The following is a 16,743-nucleotide window of genomic DNA, read 5'->3' as shown; positions in this document are numbered from 1 at the left end:
AAAAGACCAAGCAGCCAGTGCCTCGAGTTTACAGCTAATTAGACGAAAGACAAAACATGCATGAGCTACTAACTTCTGTAATAAGTTAGCTAAGGTTTAGCTGAGGCATCATGGCCCTACAGGCTAATGTACTGTACTTAATGGAGACACCTCAGGGGAACAGCTACAGTAAAATCTGTGTCTGATAACAATAACAATCGCCACATTGATATGCAAATTAGGCGTTGACGAATTAAAATGAGCTAATTTGCACACATTTGACAAGGCACTGCAGGTGAACAGGACACAAATTAACTTAAACATGTTACCACAGAACTTCCCCAGTTAATGAGTTAAGAGTCTTTCCCCCTTAAAAGTTAGGTTTAAATATGTAGATGATTTTGGAAGAAATCTACACATGCAGCCCAAAACAAATGCCATCTAAACTGATCATTTTGTTGAGTATTTATTAAATAAGTGCTTAAGGGAAATAAGAAAAAATGGTAAGGTAGTCAGAGTTGTGTTAATATATTTAACGTTTTGTTTACATTTAAAATAAATAATTAATTATTAACTATTAGGCCATTTTTTTCATGAGCTCCTGCCACCAAAAATGTCTGTGCATGTCCCTGGTCACACAGATGCAACAAGGAAACCAGCTCATTCAGTAAAGCTACATCAGGGTGTCTATGTTGATGATAGCAGTCTTAGATCACAGAATTCAAGAATTAAGACAGATTTGGTCATGTTTACCACTTATACAGAAAAAATACAGAAACACACCATATAAAAACTGTTATTCTGTCTGGTATGAGCACATAATCTCCCCCTCTCTCTCTGTGACTGTGTGTGCACACCCATAGGTGAATGACTTAGAAACACTCTGTACATGAACGTCCTCTGCAGCGTACTCCCAAAAAGTGCAGTAAGAGTTGCTGAATTTTCTTATAAACCAGGTTGGCCATTGCACTGACTTGCAGCAGCGAAGTGAGGCCTCTCCATCCTACAGAATGTGTTCAAGCTATATTTGTGCAGATTATAGTCGCCTCAATTACAGTTTTTAATCATCTTAAACCACAACATCACATCCATATTAGTCAATTTGATGTGTAAAAATCAACCATTTTCGATTTAATCAAAGGATCCAACTGCACTGATGATTAGCTGGGAGACAACAGAGTTGAATCCTGCATTCTAGAAGATAACGTGCTGACTGTCCATGGTGACTTGGCCTATTTTTCAGAGACTGGAGCAGACTCTTTACAATCTCAAAAAACAGTTTTCATGAGAAAGTTAGGATTATAGCCTTCATATCATGTGTGTGTGTGTGTGTGTGTGTGTGTGTGTGTGTGTGTGTGTGGATAGCGTTATTGTGAGTTTATATGTCCTCTGCTGCTTTGTAATAAGACGTGTCATTAAGGAACATCAAAAGTATTTCTCTCACATGCACACAGAAATCCATGAGTTCAGTAGCGAGTGAGCGTTTTCAGCAGGAGATAGATGCTAATTATGCTAATGAATCCCAATTAAGCAAGGTCTCTATGGAGACAAATCTTCAAAGGTTTTGTCGGAGCACGCTGTCATATTGGTTAGAGGAGAATGTGCTCTTGGGGTATAGACTCCAAATCAAATAGCAGGTGGGCTTAAAATGACAGAAATGAGCAACAGAAAAGGGTGAAAGAGACAATACGGAAAATGCATATACCAGAGCACAATGAATAAACATCACGTTTCCCTTTTCCAGGTTGGTCCATGATGATGCTCAGTTGCTCTTAAAATATGATCTGAAACCTACTGTACCCTCACACCTATAAAACATGTGCACTGAGGAAATAGACAATACCAATCAATAATGACAACAAATTCAAATGCATCCTCAATAATGTGAACAGACGAGCGCTCACACACATAAACACATTCAAACAGACACTAATTATGAATCAGTAATAGTTCCCTGACGAGACACTAAACATCTGGATTAGATTTGCTAATCAGCTCATATACTCTGCTGGATGAAGATGTTGCAAGAGAGGTGATATTAACGCAAGAAACCGCCTCTACACACACACATACGCACACACACACACACACACACACACACACACACACACACACACACACACACACACACACACACACACACAAGACAAGGTTCATTACTCTAATGCATCCCCAGCTCCCAGTCTCCTGGGTATGTTTTATGTTCCTGCATGTTCACCAACTGTGTGTGTGTGTGTGTGTGTGTGTGTGTGTGTGTGTGTGTGTGTGTGTGTGTGTGTGTGCGCACGTGCGTGTGTGCGTGCGTGTGTGTGTGCGGAGCAATGTAGCCTACAGTGACTACAAAACAAAAAATAGCTTCAAGTATTGGATCAGCCAACATTACATGCAAACAATGGGAATGTCACGAGAACCTAACAATCCTGCTGTTACAATCACAAGAGAACACTGTTCAGAGAAGAAATATAAGAAATAAAGTTGAGCAGACAGATAGAAACGATTGTTGTACTCTAAGTAAGTGAATGGAGAGATTTGGGTGAGGGGAGGATTTGTCTTGAAAAGGAGTCAAACAGATGATGGGGGAGACTCTAAGCTGCCTGCTGCTCTAATACATCATTTGTACCGTTTCCCAGTCAGTTGAAAGTGAGGAGAGTCAAGTATGTCAGCCAACACACTTAACAGTAAAAATGATGTTCAGAATATGTGGTTTATCAGCCTTAAATTATAGATGGGGAGCTGAAGGAACATGAATAATAATTATGATAATAGAACAGAAAGATAATTAATAATACTCATAATAAATAAAGACAGTGATACTGCTGATGTCTGGGCTGCAAAACAGCATGAGTAACATAGAGAGATGGTTGGATCGATTGCAAGGACAGATGTTAAAGTGGGAGGAAAAAACAGAGAAGTGAGAAGTGGAGGGTCAGACTAGTCATCCGCAGTCCGTCTGTGTCCTAATTGCTCCCATGGCTCAGCTTGTCAGAACTACAGCAGCAAAGTGAAGGACTCTGGCTGAGGACAGGGAGCACAATGTCCGCTCGCTATCTTTTATCATTTTCAAGATAGGGACATCAAAGCCTGGCTTTTCCTTGGGCTCATGTCTCCTTTTCTATCAATCTGAAATTGACTGGCTATGAACCGAGCATGCTCTGTTGAGCCTAATCTGCCTAAAATTAATCATATCTGCACAGGGCTTCAATTAAAAGATTACATTTTAATCCCAGTCTCAAAGGTAATGGCAACGATACCTGCTTCAAATCTGATCGACCCACACAACTACAGATGATGAAACAGTATGGTCTACAGTATATCTAAGCTATACTTTTGTAAAATATAAAAAATTTGATTGACTCCATTTAGTGGTGTTTTTTTTTTTTTTTAAAAGAAAAAATTAATTCAAGTAATTCCAACAGGTCATGGAAAAAAAATTATAAAATAATGTTTTAAAAAATGCCTTATCTTGCAATGTTAACACATCTTTTGAATATTGCTAGATCAGCACCAGACACTACTTACTTTTTCCTCTGGCAATGGCCTAATTTTCCACCACATTTTATTGAAATATGCTCACAACTTTTAGAGATATCCTGCTAGGTATCAAAACAAAAACAAAAAGAGATGACTGACACAAAACATAAACAAATCAGGCTGCATAATATGAATACTGTATGTGTGCCAAGATGTTTAATGCTGTCAGACTGCAAGGACTTGTTGGCCATCGTTCAGGCTCAGAAATCCATTTTAGCCTTAGCAACCCCTGACAACTGATTTTATTAAGTTCTTCTGTACAAAAGAGTTTGGATGCAACAAAACAAGACAGGATGGTCAATCTTAGATGGATTTAGGATTATTTTTCAGTAATCACAAATTTGATTCTCTCTTTGACCTTTAGGATAAAATAGAAAGTGCAGAAATATTTGATTCAAGAGTTCCTTGTTTACTGAATGGCTAAGAGATGATTTATATGTACTGTGTATGTGTTCACATCTGCTAATAATGATAGGCAGACGGTGATTGAAGTCTGCTGTCCTTTGAGGTTCTGCTTGATATGGGATCTCTAACAACAAGTAGAGCAGAACAGAAGCCATCTGGACTTATAAATCATCCCAAATATCACATAGCAGCGATGTCTGTCTCTGTTGTTTTCTGTCTGTCTGATCCTGAAGATTGCGAGTTGTCTGTCTGTCCGGCCTGTCTAAGAGTCTGTCAGTTTACACAGGGGACATTTTTACAGTGACAAATGACTCAGACTTTACTCGGCATTGGGATGGCAGGCTGACCTAACCAGGACTGTTTGTGGCTCAGTGGAGCGTGAAGACGCACGTACGGCACCATCCAGCTGAATGCTGGTTTTGCTTTACGATTTTCAGCCTGTTAACAGCATCCTCTTCCTTTCTGTTTTATACTGATAACCGATTCTTCTGCTCACATAAAGCCAATAAAACCATCATATTCAGCTGAAGCATAAACTGAACATCACAGCCTGAACCGATTCATAATTTAACAATGACAGTCAGCAACTCAAAGTGTGTGTATTTGAGGTGTTTTTGTGCAAGCCAAGGCTAGGGATCACATCTGGCTAGTTCATTTTATCAGAAGCCAATTTTGAACAATAAGATGTCTGAGAATATCTGCCAATAGGAACTGGCACGGTAATAACAGGAACTGTGAGTGTGTGAGTGTGTGTGTGTGTGTGTGTGTGTGTGTGTGTGTGTGTGTTAGAAATGTAAAATGCTTCCCAGAACTGAATTTGATGAATTTGCTGCCACTAATTGTTGGCTTGTTATGACACGATAAAGAGGGAGACAAAAAAATGGCAAACAAAAGTGCGAGCTGGACAGATGATGAAAGGAAGAGACATTTTATCAGAATACAGCAAAGAAAATCTGCTCTGGATAGGATATAATAACATAATGTAATTCTGCTAAATAAAACATTACATTCATTATTAATTCCACTTGTTTTCATTTAAACAAATTGTATATCCAAATACAATACACATTTTCTATAGGATCAGTCTGTCACTTTTAAAAAAAAAAACAATTCCAGTGCTGGTTCCATCCATGGTATCAGAATTTTGGATAGTCATCATGGAAACATTAATTGGTCGTGTGACAAGGGCTAGGGAAATTGGCAGAACAGGCTGTGACAGTACTCTGATCCAACGGAATCACAATTGTCAGATTGACAACACTCTATCCCAATGGAGTGGGGGGGGTGTCGGTGCCAACTCGTGCCCCCCTTCTAGCCCCGCCCCTGTACATCAGGACACATTTTACAACCATTTATGACCAAGTACCTGAAAAACGTATACACTCCCATCAGCCTCAGCTTATTAGTGCTTTGTTTATAGAACTAATAAGCAAATCATAGCATGCTAACATGCTAAACATTATACCTGCAATTAATCAGCATTTTAGCATTGTTATTGTAAGCAAGCTTATTAGTGCTATAAACAAAGCACTAATAAGCTGAGGCTGATGGGAGTGTATACGTTTTTCAGGTTCAGCATTTAGCTCAAATATAAACTCACAGAGGCATTAAGTGGCTTTAGACACCTTGAAAAAAATAAATCAGGGAATGGAAAGTGTACATTAAATTATTAATCAGTGGAAATCTGATAAACATTAATAGTATAATATTCAGAATGTTTTAAAAATAACATTTGCAGCACACAAATGTACTTTACTAGTTTATTGTTTATTTACTTCCTTAGATGGACTCTGGTGCATAATCAGCAGCTCCATTTACCTCTCCACTTTCTATTACTGGGACCAATCTGACCTGTCTTTATTACAATTATTATTATTAGTGCCTAGATTTAGTAAACTGGGGTCATCAGTGTCTTCATGCAGCAGGAATCAAAAGAACTTTTAGATGCATTGGGACATCAAATTCAAATGAAAATGTGTTGAAACAACTCAAACAATTAAATATGCAGTAGTTTGAAATTTATAGATAAAAAATAGATGACCAGTGGGAGTTAATGCTTATACAAACACAGTATGATCTCAGTTTTCATAACACTTCCTGTACTCCAAGTGCAGCAGAGGAGTTTAGATGCTGTTGCTCCCACACCAGCAAAAATAAAGTATCTGCCCTCGTCTTCCCCTCCCTCTATGTTCTTCCTCCTTCAACAGCACATAAGGTTCAGAGTATAATAGTAATGCTGGAGGTAAATCAATTGTTCCCCCATTGTTCACTTGAATGTATGTGTGTGTCTGTGTGTGGGTGTTTAACTGAAAGCAGACGACTGCTATAAACACTCCCTGTAATGAGCGTGCTTTTAGTCATCCATACAAAACAAGGAAGACCAATGCGTGGAATCGGAGGCTGTGCGAGGTTACGAAAAACAGCAGTAATTACCTCCAACCTGAAAAACAGTGGAGGTTTTCTGTGGAGGCGGCAGATTGCCACAAAGCTTTTGTCAGAAGGCAAGGTGGAGGTAATAATGGGATAATTGTTTTGGCTGTCATGTGGTCACTGTCTGTGTGTGCATGATCAGGTTTGTGTTGGATTGTCAGTCCCTGAGTGCATGTGGATTTAAGGTGTCTGTGTGTGTGAAGGGAGAGCCAGCCAAGTACACCATGTTTTCTGGGTAGCAAGCGGACCCGAAACCAAGCAGGACAACACAAATTAAATTTCCCTTTCATCAATCTTTACACCTGCATCTCTTAATCCCTGCCCTACTGTGCCAGACTAATCTTTTCCTCTCTTCCAAGTCCTGGTGTTCAGGGATGCTCTTCATGGCATTTTTTCTCCATCAGAAAGTCTGCAGTTGAGCGTGGTGGCAAAAATGGAAGAGAAAGGGAATAGATGTTTTGCAGAAAAGGTCATAAGCTGAATTTATATATATATATATATATACATGCAGTATCTAAAAAATATCACACTAAATTAATTTTTTTTCTCCTAGAAATCACATATTTGGTCAATAATGATCTGGCAAGTCACACGAGAAATTAAATTAGTATCACTAAGAACTATAAACTCCACCACACGTGAATAAATAAATAAAGCTGAAATGAGGAAAACATTTTTAACTTAAAAAAAAAAAAAATAGATTATACCATACTATAATAAACATCAAATGAAGTAGTGTGTGGTGTTGGCAATACCGTATTATAACACAAGAAATATTTATTTATATTTAAAATCAATTGTCCCCAGTGGTTAATCCATCTTTATGTATTAACTTAGGTATTAATGTATCTTTAATTCTACGTGACTCAAGCTACAGGAGATGTTTTGCAAGCATTATATATGTCAACAGACTGAACTCGGTCTCACTGAGACCTCTGCAGGTTCTGTTTAAACAACATGCAGCTTGTAGTCTTTATTTCCGATAGTTATGAGGGGGGAAATGTGCTCTCCTAGGTTTGTTAATGGAACAAAATAACTACAGGGAATACACTGTATCTCAGGTCGGCTGGGAGTAATCAGGAAGACAGAGAAAGAGAGCGAGGGAGGAGAATAAAAGTAAGGCGGCAAGGAAAAGAACAAGAGTAGGGAAGAGGGAGGGGACTGGAGCACGGTAAGCTATGACACATGAACCCGCTCTGAAGGCAGGAAGGGAATGGATGAGAGAAGCAAGGAGAGACAGCAAGGGGGAGGGAGCTATTGTGAGAATCAATTATTGTGTATATGCTCTTGTGCCCTTTTTCCACAAAATTACAACTGTGTTTTATATTATTGTTGCTTTATTCTTTAGGCAATAATGCATTGTGGATATTAACATGTCTGCCTTCCCCCCCAACTGCTCCTATTTCTGTCTGATTTCCTTGCAGAAGGATCACTCTGAAGCAGTTTAAATCAAAAAGGAAAAAAGCAATGCAGTGAGCAAAAGCGTGTGAGGAGAGGAAAGAAAGCAGCGTCAGGGAAGGAGAGAGAAGTGAAGAAAATGATAGAGAGTGGTAAGCAGGAGCGAGGCGGTGAGGGAGGGCAGATTAGAGAGCATTTTACACTCTGAGCTCTTTATCCATCAACACAATCTGCAAAGCTTTGAAGAGAGAAGAGATGTGCAAGCTTTTATCCAGAACTGTTTGCTCGGCAGTGCACAGTATGCTGTGTGTGTTTGTTTGTGTGTGTGTGTGTGTGTGTGTGTGTGTGTGTGTGTGTGGTGTGTGTGTGTGTGTGTGTGTGTGTGTGCAGAATCAGCTCTCAGTCAAGCAAAGCAAGCGGTTCAGTTGAGCACCCAAAACCAACCAACATTGCACAAAACCACACAGACTGAAATGCATTTCTACAGAAGCTGATGCAGAGTGGCAAGTCAGAGATGACATTAAAGTCTGCTGCAACATTTTGGAGCAACTCTGATGAGCAAGTTGGCTCAGCATTGCTACATGGCAATGTGGACATTTTTGACACTGTGTCCTGATTTGTTTCCCCTAAAAGATCTGCAGATGTATCATTGCACTTTTACTGTATAATATGTATATCAGACTCATGATGGACTGTTTAAGAAATAATTAAAATCAATGAAGCAGAACTAGAGATGTTGTGTTTTTTATCCCACATATCCTTCGTCCTTGTCAAAACCGTGGTGCTTATATTACCCACAATGCAACTTCACCGCTGACAGTTTGGTCAGGGCTTCAGGTGTGTTATGCTTCTAACTTTACTATTTAGCCTATTTGAAATGAATTCACTGCAAGCACTCTCTCCTCAAATATTTTTAAATGCAAACTTTTCATAAATACTAATTGCTGTACAAGGTTGGGCGATATGACAATATACACCATGAGATGACAGACATTAATCAACTGTAAGATATTCCTTATATACTGTATTTCAGATTGTTTTAGGCCTTTGTGGGTAACATCAATGTAAAAAAAAGTACCTCAAGTGTTCAGGTTTTAAATTCATTCTATTCATGATACTGTATCCATATTGTGATTCAACATAAAAAAGGTATATTACATACTCCTATCTAGGGCTGGGCGATATATCGATATTATATCGATATCTTGATATGAGACTAGATATCGTCTTAGATTTTGGATATCGGAATATCGTGATATGACCATAAGTGTCTTTTCCTAGTTTTAAAGGCTGCATTACAGTAAAGTGATGTCATTTTCTGAACTTGGCCTCTGTTATTTTATAGGCTATTTTTATTTAAGATATTTCTTTTTATTTAAATGTGCACCTTATGGAGCTTTGATTTAAAAAAAAAAGGTACTCCTGTTGTTATACAGTATTTATGTTTACATTATATTGTTATTTGAACAGCTGAGCATTTAATCATGAACAAGGTGAAATAACCTGTTTATTATTTATTCATTTGATTTTGCAACTGTTCACTGAAATAGCCGGTTTCTATGAAACTACATGTGACATGTCATATTTGGCTTTGACTTTGACTGAACTGCTCTCACTTTGCGGAAAAAAATATCGGGATATATATCGTATATCAATATTCAGCCAAAATATATCGGGATATGACTTTTGGTCCATATCGCCCAGCCCCACTCCTATCCCAGCTCAACCTGTCTGATGTCAAATATGGCTCATAAAAGGATGGAGAGCTTCTTCCCCTTTATATGTCTGTATATGAAATTATAAGGGACTGCAGGACTTCATGGACAAAACAGATTCACAACAAAACAGATTGAGGATTCCTGACATGTTTGTCCACCAATGCTGCCATTTCCAAAACACCAAGCTCATTGCATCGCTTAGGAGTGCCGTAGAGGCCCAAGTGAGTCGGTTTTCTGCTTAACCTTGGCTGCATGCTCTGACACAGCTTCAGTGTAGCAGTGTGTGAATATACTGTAGCGTGTTCACGGCCTCTTTTGATGCCTGAGATCTCATTCTGTTATCCTCCGCTTTAAAGGATGTTTCAGACACACACCTACACTTAGACATTTGCACACCTCTGCTTGCGCACTTTCTCTCCCCTCTCTCTCTCTCTCTCTCTCTCTCTCTCTCTCGCTCTCAGTCAGGGTTGCCATGGAGGGAGGTTTTCTTTGCTGCCATGACAACGTGAGTTCTCTTTGGTCTCCCTTAACGACAGAAGAATGGAAGAGACAGTGCCTGTGTGATGTAGATGTTTTGGGACTGGTAGCTTAGTGATCCATACACACAGCATAAGTCACCTGTCCTAATATTTGCCAGGCAAGAGGAGTGGTGGAATAAGTACGCAGTTCCTTTACTTAAGTAAAAGTAGGAATACAACAACGTAAAAAATACAATCTAAAAGTCCTGTGTTCACAATCATATTTACTACTTCCTGTCGTGCATGAGATGATCATATAATTACCAATTCTTCCATTTTTTTTGTCCGCAGCTCTGCTTGCATCTCTAGTTCCTTGGTATTTACATAGCAACCTGTCTGAGTTGATTACAGGTTTATTTCTAAAACCAAACTCAGTTCAACGTGGTCACATTTAATTTTTGGAAACCGAGGGGGAAAATGTCCGATGAATGAATATCCTGCTTCCAATTAGAGTCAAATATTACCTGAGCCCACAATGTTCTACTTGGATGCCCATTATACTTTTAAGTCACAGACCAAGTACAGTAGGAAAAATGTATTGATCATATTTACACTAATAATCCTGATATGTGCTCAACACCTATTTCTGTGACAGTTGGCTTTAGTGATCACAACTGTATTGCTGTCTCCAGGAGAACTAAGCTACCTAGAGCCTGTCCTAAAATTATTATGAAAAGATCTTATAGGGTATTTAATGAGGAGTGTTTTTTAAATGAATTGGATAATATTAAATGGAATTTGATAAGTGATATTGAGGATGTGGATATATCCCTTAATTTATTTATGGATTGTTTTATGAAAGTTGTTAACAATCATGCCCCATTAAAGAAATTTACAGTTAAAGCCAAAAGTGCTCCTTGGGTGGATACTGAGTTAAAGAGCATAATGGCTCAAAGGGAAGAGGCTAAAAAGGTTGCGGTTCTTTCTAACTCTCTGGAGGACAGAAAATGTTATTGTATTTTAAGGAATCAGGTGACCAAGGAGAATAGAGTGAAAAAGAAAAAATATTTTCAGAAGAGAATTGAAGACAGTGGTACAGATATTAAGAGAATGTGGAATGTACTTAATGAAATCATGGGAAAAAAATCTACTTGTACTTCTTTTGTTGAATTGAATGGAGTTTATTTGACTAAGCCAATACAGATTGCAAATTATTTTAATGATTATTTTGTTAATAAGGTTTCTAATTTTAGAGAGACAATGAAATACACTGTTGATTCCAACTCAAATGAGCTAATTGAAAGGTGTATTATGAAAGATAAACTGTGTAGTTTTGAATTTCATCAGGTTAATGTTGTGCAGGTGGAAATGTTGAGATCTTTGACTGTTGGAGGGTCTGTTGGTACAGACAACTTGGATAGTCGGCTGTTGAAGTTAGCAGCTGGACATATCTCTAAACCAATCTGTCACATTTTTAACAGATGTCTTGTTAGCGGTGTGTGTCCAAAACTTTGGAAGGAGGGTAAGATAATCCCTTTACCTAAAGACACAAAATCAACTTTTTGTGGCCCAAATAGTAGGCCTATTAGTATTTTGCCTATTCTAAGTAAATTATTGGAAAAGATTGTATTTGAGCAAGTGCAAGATTACTTTACTAATAATGATTTGACCACTATGTTTCAGCATGCTTATAGGTATGGTCATTCCACCTGCACTGCAATGACACAAATGTCGGATAGCTGGCTTACATCAATTGATAACTCAATGCTGGTGGGTACACTACTACTGGACTTTAGTGCTGCCTTCGATGTGATTGACCATGACATTTTGATTTCTAAACTTATTAGTTATGGTTTTACTTCCTCAACAATCAAGTGGTTTAAGAGCTATTTGTCGGAGAGGTCGCAAAGAGTTTATTTTAATGGTGCATTATCTTGTAGCATGTCCCTGGATTGTGGTGTTCCTCAAGGAAGTTGCCTCGGACCTTTGTTATTTTCAATTTTCACAAATGATATGCCGTATATACTCAGTAAGGCATCATTGACTATGTTTGCTGATGATTCTACTCTTTATTATGCAGCCCCTACATGTTCAGAGCTTAATCAGGTTCTGTCTTGTGAAATTAGCAAATTGTATAATTGGATCAAAACAAATAAGCTTGTACTAAATATTTCAAAAACTATGAGTATAATATTTGGTTCGAAGTATAGATTATCTGACAATCCTAAAATTAATATACAAATTAATGGTCAAAATGTACAGCAAGTGAAAAAGGTGAAGCTTCTTGGACTTTGGCTCGATTCTACATTGTCATGGTCTGATCACATCAACAAAGTCGTTGCAGTAATGCGTAAATGTGCACAATTTTTAAATTCACGGTTGTTTAGTCGTGTTGTTTGTACATTGGTTTTGTGTCATTTGGATTATTGTTCTGTTGTATGGTCTGCTGCATCATGCAGTCATTTAAAAAAATTACAAGTGGCTCAAAATAAGGCTGCTAGACTGGTCCTTGGTTGTTCCTTGAGAACTTGTGTTGCAGAGATGCATGAACGTCTTGCTTGGCTGGTAGTCAAGCACAGACTATCTGCTAATATGTTAGGATATTTTCATAGAATTATTAACACTCGGATTCCAAAATTTCTTTATGACAATATAATTTACTATTCAGATATGCACTCACATTACACAAGAGGGGCGAATAGTCGACAGATTTCTTTACCCCTACCTAAATCTGACTCTATGAAGAGGACCGTGTTTTATAGGTCAATTGTGTTTTGGAACAATCTTCCAGTTGGGGTTCGGGATATCAAGGGAAAAACTGGTTTTAAAAAAAGACTAAGACTATATTTGTTTTCAACATCATAATATTGTCTGATTGGCTGAGAGTTGTTGTATAACGTGCTATGTTGTTTTGTATTATTTTACTATTATTCTAATCAGTACTTTTTGTATTGTTATTTTTTCTTGTTCTTTTATGTGTATTAATATATGATATTTTTGTGAGTAATTGTGATTGCAATTATTCACATATACATTTTGTATGTATTGTTTGGACCCCAGGAAGACTAGCTGTCGTCTCGGCGGCGGCTAATGGGGATCCTTTTAAATAAACAAATAAACAAATAAACAGTAGGAAAGCACTGATCCAAACATTTTCTCTTCTGATATCAGCCGATAGTGAGCATAGATCCGATACCAGAGCTGAATGAATGCAACTGATGCAGAAACACGATTTTTTTTTTTATGATGACATTGACCAAGAAACTGTATTTACATCATAGCCAATCCCCCATCCCCTTAATAAGGTCAGGATCAGTGCAGATACAGATCCAGCAAATTGGATCTCATTTATTCTTACCTTAAGTCTCTCAGACACCCCGTCAGTAAAGCTGATGTTGAACTCCTCCACCTTGGGAACCTTCAGCCTCTTCTTCTCTGTCTGGTACTCCGTGCGAGTTTTTACCACCACCTGGAGGAGGGAGATAAACTGTTAAAGCAGGTAAATACTCAGGGAGGCTGAAGGTGGTCTTACTGTACACTTAGACAACCATGTTGAGGGTGTCAGAAAACAAGATGCAGAAACACATAAATAAGACACATGAGATGATCGCTGCACTCCAGACTCAATGCCAAGGTGCAAGAAGGCCGGAAAAAAAATCTGATGTTGTATGTTGTCTAGAGTTTACTAGAGGCATAGGATTTAAAAGACAAAGTTTAGAAGATGTCTTCTGTCATTATCTTGGACATAAAGACTTATTTAGTGCATCAGTTTTTAGATTTACAGATACTCCATTTTGTATTGTTTAGATTAGGGCTGGGCAATATGGAGAAAATCAGATATCGATATTGCAGCGATATTCTAGGGTTGACAATTGGTGCTTTAACAAAATATCTTCACACTTAGATTTTAGATAAATAATCATCAGTAATGTGGACATAATGTCTAAGTGGGGAAAAGGCAATTAATAGAACAGCTAGAACAGTCTGGTAAGTACATCACTTTACTGTAATGCAGCCTTTAAAACCAGGAAAAGACACCACTTACGTCATATCACAATATTACGATATCCAAAATCTAAGACGATATCTAGTCTCATATAACGATATCAATATAATATCAATATATTGCCCAGCCCTAGTTTAGATATGGAATAAAAATATGGTTCCTCTAAATACTGGATGTGCATAATGTAGCTGTATGGGAACAAAGGAAAAGATATGACACTGATAGGACATCAGGAGGTCATGAAATGCATAGGCTGCTGTTAGATATATCAATATACTGGATCTGGAAAACATAAAAGACACAGATAACAATAGCACAACTGTCAATAGAAAGTAAAAATGTAGTATATTTTAATAGCAGTGAATTCCTGGACCTTTTATTTTGTCATAGGTATCAGACCTCGGCTTCAGAATGTACATGACACCCAACGCTCAACACAGCTAAAAACCATCCTACAGAAAACACTGGTGCCAGGCATCTGGTAGAGATCGACTGTATGCTAATGAGGTCTAGTGCCTAGAATCCAAGACCCCAATCCAAAGGGAAAACATTGTGCTTTGTGCCGGCAGTTAGATGGAAAAAAAAGAGCCAGGCTGCCCCAGTACTGTCAGTGTAACACTCCTCAAGCAAACAGGTTTAAAGGGGTGAGATGGGCACAGGGAAAAGAGACAGAGTGAAACTCCGAAACTCTTAGGTTTGTCTACTTATCAACTTTCACTTGTGTTGTGGTAGGTACTGGTTCAAAAACTGTGGTTAGGGAAAGTGGATGGGATTTCTCCATCAATTCAGCAACTACAGAGGTTCCCTTGACCAAGGTGTCAAACTCCATTTCCATTCCATCAACGATGATTCTGTGTTTTAACAAAACATGCCTTTTTTGAGATAGCATCAGTTGTTTCAGCAAATACTAAAAAACATGTTTATGTACAAAAGTGGCAAAGCTCTAGCCTGGAAATCCAGACCCAAATCCAAAAGATTAAGGGTCTGCCATTGAGTAATGAAAATGGCCCAACTTGAGGGGTGGCACCAAGCATGCATTTGAAAATCTCACTGCGCGCAATTGGATAACACTACGACCAATCACAACAATACACGGGGTCACGTATCCAGAACCCATACACTTAGCTACCAGCGGAGCTAACTGATAGATTAAACTATTGTCATCTGTTTAGCTCGCCTCTGGCCCGCCTATATCAGATACACCGATGTGACTGGTGCAGCTTGGCTACAAGGGCATAGTTAATGAGCATCATTACTCAATGCCAGAGTGACTCACTGAGCAAATTCAAATTGTGCTCTCGCGAGAACTCTGGATTTCCAGGGTAGCAAAGCTCTCTGGCTGCAGTAGGAATCATGAATCCTGTCTGTCAAGAGCAAAGGACAAAGTCTGGGTGGATAAATGGGTCGACAAAAGGTTGGACTTCAACACGGGAGATTTGTATCCCCTTTCTGACATGAATGTTTACAATAGGGAGTTTAGGTTATAATTAACCTTAGTTTTCTCTTTCTCAGCAATTAACTTGATCAGTACAACGTTATCATTGACAATGGGAATAATGGTCAAAAAATAAGACCCAGATTTTGATAAACCGGTATTATCCTTTTCTTTTTCTGTTCATTGTCCACCAGTCCAAGACACCAGGTGGACTCTATATGCATGCACTCATATAGGATCACCAAAATAATTTCTTCACAATTTTGCTTGAAAATTAACTTACATCCTTCTTGCATAAACTCCTTACATACACTTTTTCTAATTCTGATGCAACACTCATAGGAAACTCAAACTATGCATATATTGTGACCACTTGTCCTGTTTAACACATAACAGAGTGATGAACTTCTAGCTAGCATGACATACAGCACAATTATTTACTTACTTCAACAATAGAATAAATAATAAATCAGGAGTTTTTCCATATCTAACATTGATATCCTCTCAACATTGATTTGTAAAAATCCTAATTCTTAAAGGTCCAATGTGTAGGAATTTCTCCTATCTACCGTTGAGATCATATATCGCAATTAACTCTCTCGTACCACGCAATTCAAAGTACATATTACAGCTACGGTAGCCTTCAAGCTTCAAAAAGCCGGTCTCTTAATCTTTTCAATGTCTTTTTTCTTTTTCTGGGTGAAGAAGAAGACTACTGTTCCTGAAATTTGGATTTTGAATACGTGTTGTCTTTCATGTTTCCTTCTTCAAACTTGCGATACCCATTAGCAGCATTAGCAGCACCTGTGAGTTTATCATGTGACAGCAAAAATGCGAAAGGCGGAGCAGTATGTACTGTATGTCCCTTACCGGCTAACGTATTTCAAGATGGCGCATGAATATGGAGCGTCTACCCCAGTTCATGCAAATGCAAATGTAAAATTTTCAGCCAAAAGGAATACTTGGAATTGATGGTGGAGGTAAATATTCATGAAAAGGACAAGTTTGTGAATGGGCAACACAGATTTTGATAATGAACAACTAAACACGTTACACACTGGACCTTTAATCCTATAAAACTTAATTAACTTGTCTTCTCAGCTTTAGCATAATTTTTTCATCTTTTGCGGCACTGACTTAATTGAACAAAAGAATCGCTTTTTTCCAAGTTTCACTTCATCACTGCACCTACGAAAGAGAAAAGGTGTCGCTACTGTTTTGTGCATTCACTAAATATTAATGTGCAAAAGAGGACGGGGCAGATAGAGAGAAGGTGTACAAATGACAAGGCGGAAAAGAGGTGGAAGAAGAGAAAGAGAACAATGTCTCAGTGTCCTTGTGGCTAATTGTGCTGCTTCTGAGCGGCTCTCCTTCACTTCGAGA

The 16,743-nt window shown here is 38.3% G+C and overlaps 1 protein-coding gene across 1 annotated transcript in view; it reads right to left on the bottom strand.

Moving 5' to 3' along the window:
* The window catches only part of nsg2 (neuronal vesicle trafficking associated 2), a 37,592-nt gene that overhangs the window by 11,309 nt on the left and 9,540 nt on the right, over positions 1-16,743 (bottom strand). Inside the window, exon 3 of the mRNA XM_028595714.1 lies at positions 13,278-13,388. Coding sequence (XP_028451515.1) covers positions 13,278-13,388 — 111 coding nt within the window. The remainder of the gene's footprint in view (positions 1-13,277; positions 13,389-16,743) is intronic.

This window comes from Perca flavescens, chromosome 13 (genome assembly GCF_004354835.1).
Source record: "Perca flavescens isolate YP-PL-M2 chromosome 13, PFLA_1.0, whole genome shotgun sequence".
Taxonomy (NCBI): Eukaryota; Metazoa; Chordata; class Actinopteri; order Perciformes; family Percidae; genus Perca; species Perca flavescens.
Note: the sequence above shows the minus strand (reverse complement) of the source record. Positions and strands in the feature narration are given on the sequence as shown.